General features: G+C 51.3%; 1 protein-coding gene across 6 annotated transcripts in view; it reads right to left on the bottom strand.

Annotated features, from left to right (window-relative positions):
- NFASC (neurofascin) overlaps positions 1-5,244 on the bottom strand; it is a 69,990-nt gene extending 64,746 nt beyond the window's left edge. For all 6 annotated transcript variants that reach the window (XM_065878143.1, XM_065878135.1, XM_065878129.1 and 3 more), the window contains exon 1: positions 5,154-5,244. In XM_065878143.1, coding sequence (XP_065734215.1) covers positions 5,154-5,244 — 91 coding nt within the window. The remainder of the gene's footprint in view (positions 1-5,153) is intronic.
- Positions 5,245-8,678: the final 3,434 nt, after the last annotated feature.

Here is an 8,678-nt window from a genome sequence, read left to right on the forward strand (position 1 = left end):
GTGGTCTGTGGACCACACTTTGAATAGCAAGGTTTCAGAGGTTTTAGAGGGTATACTCTTGCGGGGGAGAAGGGCTTGGTTAAAATTTGTCTGCAGAAAAGAGAACATGTGTTGCTATAACTCTTCCCCTTACAATTATACAATATATTATTACACGATTATGTTACTTTATGTCATTCTTATTTCACGCTGGTGGGGATGTCAGACACTGCCGGTGTTGTGAGCTGACCTTTTCCGAGTGATCGCTTCCTGGCGGAAGGCTGAGCCACGGTGACCTCAAAGCTTTCTGACTTGACCGCAGCGAGCTATGCAAGGGGAGTTTAGGGGCTCAGAGAGGGGGCGGCCTGGAGAAGGCAGAGTTAAGACGGGACTAAGAGATGCAACAGGAGCCACAGGAGAGAGAAGGGAGACAGAGAGGGGAGACGGAGGGTAGCAGGGATGAGGGCCCTGCTACACATGCTATCAGGAAGTGAAAAGTGTTGAGAGTAAGGCTTATGGAGAGGTTCAAAACAATTCTTTCATTGGGCCAGGGTTGTGTGGCCTGTTCGGGCACTGAAGAGAAATTTTGTCTGCTTTACCATGTGCCTGGGGCAGCCCTGGCAGGAAACAAAAAGGAAAAGAAAAGTCCAGGGGAACAGCAGAAATCTGTGGTTTCTGAACACAGGCTCTGTGGAGCACCCCACTGCAGCATCTTCACCCATCTATGATTTCCCTGCCACGGCCCAAGAAAGGTAATTCTGGAAAATCAGTGGGGCTGGGCTGGGAGGGGGAGCTGGGGGTAAGGGACCATTGTCCGGAGCAGCAGGGCTGACACCTGACCTACTCCTTTGACAACCAGCCCAGACCCCTGGGTTCTTCAACTCAAGACACAGTTGACGTCTCTTGGGTCCTCCTATCCATTTGAGGACTCTGGCCTCACCCTGGATGGAAAGCCTGACAAAGGATCTGCTTTGCCCACGTGGGCTTCCAGCCTCTTTTATATAAAGGCCAGTTCAATGGAAACAGCCCTAGACGTTGCCCAGGGAATCTCAGGTTCTTGGAAGGGAAGTCACTCAGTTAAGGTCACATAGGAAGTTTGCTGCAGAATAGGAATGAGAATCAGCTCTCCCACTGCTGGTCGAGAGCTCTTTTTGCAAATCCATCCTTGGCCGGAGAGATGAGCTAGTCTGGTAGGGTCTCGGCACTCCGTTCTCCTTGACACTTTGGACAGAGCTTGGGGGAGGGGAGACGCTCAGGGTGCTGTCCCCAGCCCCACACTGAAGTCAGGCCGGGGGCCTCCTGAGAAACTACTTGCCTAAAGAGGTAATGACATGTGCAGCCACCACGGTGCTACCAAGGGGTTTATTACAGGGACACAATCAACCCAGAGGACATGCCGCCACAGGGAGAAGACAGCGAGGACAGCCTGCCTAGGGACAAAGGCGACCCATCTAGACCTGGGAACGCCCTTGCCCCCCGTGTCACACAACTTGCCCTCTCTCCTTCTATGGAAGTTGCTGGATGACGATGTCAAGTGGAGAATGAATTTGCTCTTTTGACTTCCAAGGGGGAGGAAAAGTCTTCCAATGGTCTCTGCAGGGGGTGAGGCAGATGCCTGCCCAGTCTGCAAGGTTTCTTTATTCACGAACCACTTTTCTTTCCCTGGCTCTGATATCTACCACCAAAGCAGTCATCCCTTGGAGAATGGAGTGTGTGTGTATGTGTGTGTGTGCTTTGCTGAGGTGTCCTGCAGCCTCACTGCCCGGGATGACAGTGAGGAGGAAGTGTTTCTCCTACCCCAGGGCCCTCCTCTGTGGGTTCCTAGGAGAAAAACGCCGAGTTCTTTGATGTGGGGAGGGAGACGGAGGGGCAAGCTGCCAGCAGACTCACTTTTCTGGCAAAATCACTCCGGTGGACGGGGCAACCCTTTGCTTTTTCCAAAGGTCATGCTGTTCTGCTCGGGGTGGTGAGAGTTGGGGTACATGTGACTCGGCTGGCAGAGCAGTGGGAACGGGAGGCCGAGTGTTCAATGAAGGATTGTGCCTCGGCCCGGGGGTCCGTTCCAGGAAGCCTGCTGCACCCAAGCTCCCCAGGGCAGAAGCAGCGCCCTGGTCCTTAAGGCACAGACGACGCCCTCGCAAAGGGGAAGCGAGTGGAGGGCACGCCAGGCCGGGGAGCCTCTGGCCTGAGCCCCTCAGTCCCTTCCAGCCAACACACAGAGAAAGTTACGAGTGCCTGATCTGAGGTGGTTCCCGTTGGCTATTGTGAGCAATGCTGCATGAACATGGGGGTGCAGGTACCTCTCCTGCCTTTTGCAACAACATGGATGGACCCTGAGGTCATTATACGCTAAGTGAAAATAAGTCAGACAGAGAAAGACGAATGCTGTGTGTTCTCACTTATATGTAGAATCTAAAACAGTCAAACTGAAAGAAATAGGGAGTACGATGGTGGTTGCCAGGGGCCGGGGGTGGGGGAAGTAGGGGGATGCTGGCCAAAGGGCACAAACTTTCAGCTACAAGATGGATAAGTTCTGAGGATCTCATGTACAGCATGGCAACTATAATTAACTGTACTGTACTATATACTTGTAAATTGTTATGAGAGATCTTCAAAGTTATCACCACACACACAAAAAGGTAATTATGTGAGGAGATGGATGTGTTAACTCACCCTATTCTGGTGACCATTTCCTACTGTATATGTGCATCAAATCATCGAGCTGTACACCTTAAATTGACATATATGTCAATAATATCTCAATAAAGCTGGGGGTGGAGGGGAGAAAGCCCGATCTTTCCCCAGCCCATTCCACTGGGGCTCAGCCCAGGGTGAGATGGAAGGATGGGCTCAGATAATCTGGGGGGCGTCTATCCTGGGCCCAGGGGGAGGGAAAATCCTGACTGAAGAGGACTTCTTCTCATGGCAACTGGGTATTCTCTGAAGGGCTTGCCTCACTCTCGCCTTGCATTCAGCTTCTGTAGACTCAGTCTGGAGACGTCGCCACGGCCACTGTGCCTGCAGCAACCAGGGAGGCACAAGTAGGTATGAGGCAGGCTCCAGCAGCGGCAGCAGGAGTGCACAGCCCAGGGCACTGGGAGTGGCTTTGCAGAAGGACTCGCCTCTTCATTCAAAGGAACACTGGCCCCGCCACTATGAGCAGGAGAAAACAGCTTTGTCTCTCTGCTCCTCAGATGTCTAACCTGTCAGCTAAGGATAATACCTACTTCCTGGATTCGCTGTGACAATCATGGGAGATGATGCCTGGAAAGCTCTTGGCTCTCTATTAAGCACACGGCAGCTGCTGTTCCAGGGAGAATAATGGGGGCTCCAAGAGGAGCTAAAAGGGGGCAGATTACCAGAGGTAGGGGTGTGGCATGTCGTGCCAGACCGGGGATCCAAGAGGCCTGGGTTCTTTCCATGAGTCCATCACCCGTTTGCTGTGTGACCTTGAGCAAGTAGGGACCTGAGTTCCTGTGAACACATGGGAAGGGGTCCTGCAGACCCTCCTCAGGGTCCTGGCAGCTCTCTGGCCCACAGGTGGTGCTCTGGAGAGACTGACTGCGCGGGTCCTGCCCGGGGCACGGCTGAGCTTTAGGACTCCAGATTCCTAACACAGACATCAAAGCCATCTGTTTACAGGTTCACCTTGCAGGAACCCCTCACCCACCAGCCCCGGGGATCGAAGTGGCAGGTGAGTGAGTGAGGAGAAGCGGCAGAAGAGGAATGAGCCTTCACCACTTCCTTCATAACGCAATTTCCTCTGCAGCCCCTCTCCTCTCCAAGGACGAGGCCTTATCATGCTTGTTATTAGACTGTCTGCCTGGGACTGTTAATGAGAAACTATCCTTGAGCCAGCAGTGCAGATGGTCTCCATGGGAACAGTCCCCTTTACAACTCCCCTCTCCCTCCCTCCCTAAGTGCGTGCGTGCGAGTGCGCGCGCACACACACACACACACACGTACACAAGTACGCACATACACACGTTGGGGCCATAGGGAGGGCAGTAGGGACCTTGTCCATCTTACTCAGGGTCCAACTTAAGAGTTTCTCCTGGCCTTCTCCGTCCAGAAGCACCCACTGCTCTGAGCAACTATTACTGGCGAAGTCGGGGACGGGGAGCAGAGATACCTGCAACTCTTCTCCAAGCTGTGCTAATTCCAGGCCCCAGGGGCTGGTTTTGGAGAGCTCAGTGGGGACTTCTTGGAGGCTATATCACTCTCTCACCCCTCCCCAGACACCTGTCACCTGGAGAGAGCCCAAGTCATCGCTGGCATCACGTGGGCCCCATCTATTCCTAGAAGCAGGGAACAGGGGACAGAGGTGGTATGTCTACATCATAGCACTGGGATGCCAAGACTTTCTGGCAGAAGTGTCAGAATTGTGGCAAAGGTGGTACACAGCTAAATGCAGAGCCAAGGAGCATGGCTGCCAGTCAATGGGCCGTTTACGAATGCAACACCAGATACGGTTGCTGGAGACATGGCTGTTAGATCAGCATTTTAAGCTTTACTTTATGATCCTGATGGCCGAATAATTCCCCCACCATGGTGAACAGATGCCATGGATTTTACTTTTCAACTTTACCATGGGAAAGTTGAAAAGAAACAGAAGGAATCCATGCCTGGTTCTCCCACGGTGACATTATAATGGGGCTCTATTTTAATGTCTCATTTAGCCACAGTCTTTTGCAAAAGTAATCTCCTTCTCAACCCTCCCAGGCCATCTGTCCTCCTCATCACTTCAGCCAAGAGGACCTGGACATATGAGAAAGGCAAATAAGAGCTGTCCACCACGCTCGGCCCCTGGAAACTCCACTTCGATAGGTAAGTCAAGACGACGGAGGGCCGAGGGAGGGGTGTGGAGGGAAGAACTTCCCAGTGACACTCCGACTTCCAAACTCTGCCGGCTCTGGTCCCACTCAGCAGGCTCCAGGCAGCCATCCTCGCAGCCATGGTCCTGAGAGACGGCACTGCGACTCAAGGTCTCAGGTCCCCAACTATGAGGCTACCTGCATCGATTCTTTGGAGGGAAACCCAGCTCTGAATCCAGAAGCCACTGCTTCCCCATCCCCAAACTTCTTTGAATGGTCTTCACTCTCCCCTGACCTTCCCTACCCTCCAATTCCTCTGCCACAAATCAGGAGAATAAAAGAGGACAGCGCAGGACTCACGATCCATAGGAATCTCGATGGCCCCGCTGAGGCTGAGCAGGCAGAAGAGGAAGGCTGTGTGGACCCAGGGCGGTGGCTGCTGCCTGGCCATCCTGAGCACTGGGCCTCGCTCCCTGCTCCCTGGCCCACAGCCTCCAGCCGCTGTAACTGGGCCTCCCGGACAGAGCTCAGCTGTGGAAAGAAATGTGATGACAGGTGAGTTTTTCTTGAACTCCTGGTTTGCTCCAGCAATCCTACAGGGCCTCGAGGACTCAAGGGTCCCCTTGGTTATAGACCTATGTTCTAATACAGGGTTTCTTAACCTTGCACTGTTGACTTTGGGGACCCAGTGATTCTTTGTGTGGGGAACTGTCTTGGGTATTATAGCATGTTGAGCAGCATCCCTGGCCTCTACCCACTAGATGCCAGTAGAGCTCACTCCTGCCTCCAATCAAAAAAAAACATCTCTAGACATTGACAACTGTCCCCTGGAGGGCAAAACCACCCCCTGTTGAGAACCAGTATTCTAGAAGGAAGGGCAACTCGGCATAGAACAGTCATGAAAACAAACACTGGCTCCTAGGTCCAGCACCTAGAAGGTGCCATGCACGGAGCCAGCAGGAAATGCGCCAATCTCGCAGCCTCTGTGAACCACGTGTGATGAGTGGACCCGAGGCCGAGTGTGTCTGGGGTAGCAGCACAGAGACAAGATCACAGTGCTGTCCTTTGACCCAGAGAGAGGGGGAGGGGAGCGCACTGTGGGCCAGAAGTTTGTTAAGTGAAAACTTGGTTGCCCCAAAGACTTTTTGTAAATGAATGATTTCTGCTAACACTTTGTGCAGCTAAATATTTGGCGGTGGTCCCTGATGTTGTCCCTTAAGAGATAAAGGCAGTGCTGAGATGAGGGCCCGGGGCAGGAGGCTCCAGGAAGGTTGGTAGAATAAGCAACATTCATGACAGCACGATGTCACGTCCTCCAGCACCAGACATCAATCCAGGGCTTACAGGGGTAAGGATTAAAAATGGCTGTCCAAGGAGCCTGGAACAGGTCCTTGAGAGACAAACCCTTTTCCCCTTGTCCTGAGAGAGAAGAGCAAGCATGGCCTAAGCTGAGGCTCAGATACTGAGCTATAAAACTGCCCGAGGCTCGGAAACACCGATTTGTAAAAACTGGTCCGTTTTGCTGTTCTACCTACCATGGGGCCAAAGAAAGCAAAGAGGACAGTGGGAGGCAGTTTCCCCACAATGCCTCCAGCTTTGCTGGACCAACAGCCGTCTAGCAAATGGACACATTGTCTAAAACAATTTGGCAGCAAAACGAAGCCTCTATCACCTGTACAGCCCCACCGTCTCGCAGCTTTCCAGACTGAGGGTGTAAGGCATGCCCTGTGCCGGGATGTGAGCAAACTAGAGGATGCTGATTCAGATTTCAGCAATTTCTTTCCTGGAAGCTGGGCCCAATACCAGCCTCCAACCTCATGTGTATTTCTGGACTCCATCTGCTGGTCTCCTTTCCCATTGCTTCCTCCTTGGTTTTGGGCACCACTGTTTCACGCCAATTACTGCAGCAGCTTCCTAAGTGGTCTCCCCCCACTTCTACTCTTGCCTCTCTGGTTCATTCTCCATCCACAACCAGAGTGCTTACTCCTCAAATGCAAGTATAAATATGCCACTCCCCTCGTCAAATTCACTAGCTCACTGCTGCTCCAAAGTGGAAGCTGAAGCCCGTGAAATGGCTCAGAAGCCCTGCATGATGCAGCCCCGTCCGCAAGGTCATTTCTCAGCACCATCCCCTTGTGTTCTGTGTTCCGGCCAACATGGGTCTTCTACCAGGTCTTTCAGTGCATAATGCTCTGTTGTGCTGACTTCTGCACAGATTAACTTCTGTCTAGAACACTCTTTGCACCTGCCTTCTCTCATTAGGCTATGCTAAGTATGACTTATGTGCCCCCTTGTCTGCGCTCCTGAACACCACTCATGACCCCCTATTATAGCACTTGTCACTTTGTATTCTAAAAGTACTCTAAAAGTCACTAGTCTGTACCCCCTATAGAAAGGAAGGTACTGTAAGGGAAGGTGCCTCGTCTTGTTATTCCTGGAATATAGCATAGTGCCTAAAACACAGCAGGCACTCAAAACCATGTGATGGATGGATGAAAAATGAGCAAATAAAATAATAAACCACTTGGATCACATGTTTTAAACCTGTTTCCCCACAAAACCACCAGGCGGCGCAGGAGAACACAGGCTCTGGACCTGGGCAGCAAACTGCGAAGGCTTCCAATCAGTGGAGGACAAAATTCCCTCCCTACACAGGCACTGCTCTCTGGCCAGGGAACCATCCAGCTGTAAGAGAGTTAAGAAAGTAGAAAATCTCCCAAGGGGGGGGGACTGTCTGGCTGGAAGGCATCACAGCAGGTCTTTGGTTCTTTCTCCTAAGATGATCCTCACACTGTCTCAAAAAGAGTCTGCTAATGCCTCTCCATGGCTCCTGCGTTTCCAAAGACTAGACTCAGGTTATCCAACTGAAACCTTAGTGCTGAGGGAACCAGCACCGGGGGGGAGGTTCAGCTTTCCTTCCAGGAGGACAGTGGGGATGGCTCCAGTCTTGGCTCCATGACCGCCATGTTTTGTTCAGGAGCTGCCAAGTGGTAGGAAGTGATGGGAAAGAGAAGGATATCTTATTCTGGGAATCTTGATGGAAACGGGAAGCCAGAAGCTATTCACTAACTAGATACACACTGGCAAGAAGAAAGTCCAATTATTTGGGGTGTCTTTAACTCACAATTTAAAAACACAGCAGGAAAAGAACAGAGAAATAATCACGTTTAGCTGTTTGACAATTCTCTCTCTCTCTTCTCCTGGAATCCAGTTTTTCCAATAAAATCTTTAAAAAGGAAGATAATTTAAAGAGCATGTAGCTTTATGCAATCCCCTTACTTCTCAGATGAGGAAACAAGAGCGGAGAAAGGGGAAGTGATGTGCTCAGGGTCACTGTGCAGGTTAGTGGCAAAGCTAGGAAAAGAACCCAGGTCTCCTGATTCCTAGCTCAGGGTTTTTCCATCCTATTTCCCTGTCTCTCAATATGCATGACAGGTCCTAAGCAAAGTTGCAACTTAAAAAAGGAAATGTATAGTTTGGCAGTACCTCAAAAAATTAAGCAAAGAATTACCATATGAGCCCGTATTTCTGCTCTTAGGTGTATGTCCTAAAGAATTAAAAACAGGGACTCAAACAAGTACATGTACACACATGTTCATAGCAGCATCATTCACAATAGCTGAGAGGTGGAACGAGCCCAAATGTCCATCAAAGAATAAATGAATAAACAAATTGCAGGTTATCGCTGGGAGAGGAGAAGCAGACCATCCGGCCAGGGGCGGGGCTTGGGGGTGGAGTCGTCAGGGCTCTTCAAGGGAAATGCTATCTAACTGTGGAGCATCCCCTGGAGGAATAAGGAAGATCCCATATCCTTGAGAGGGCAGATAGAGGCTGCAGAAGAGGGGGTGGTGATGACTGTCTTGGAAAGTCGGAAGAGGGCGTGGA

Source organism: Phocoena phocoena, chromosome 1, assembly GCF_963924675.1.
Source record: "Phocoena phocoena chromosome 1, mPhoPho1.1, whole genome shotgun sequence".
NCBI classification, from domain to species: Eukaryota; Metazoa; Chordata; class Mammalia; order Artiodactyla; family Phocoenidae; genus Phocoena; species Phocoena phocoena.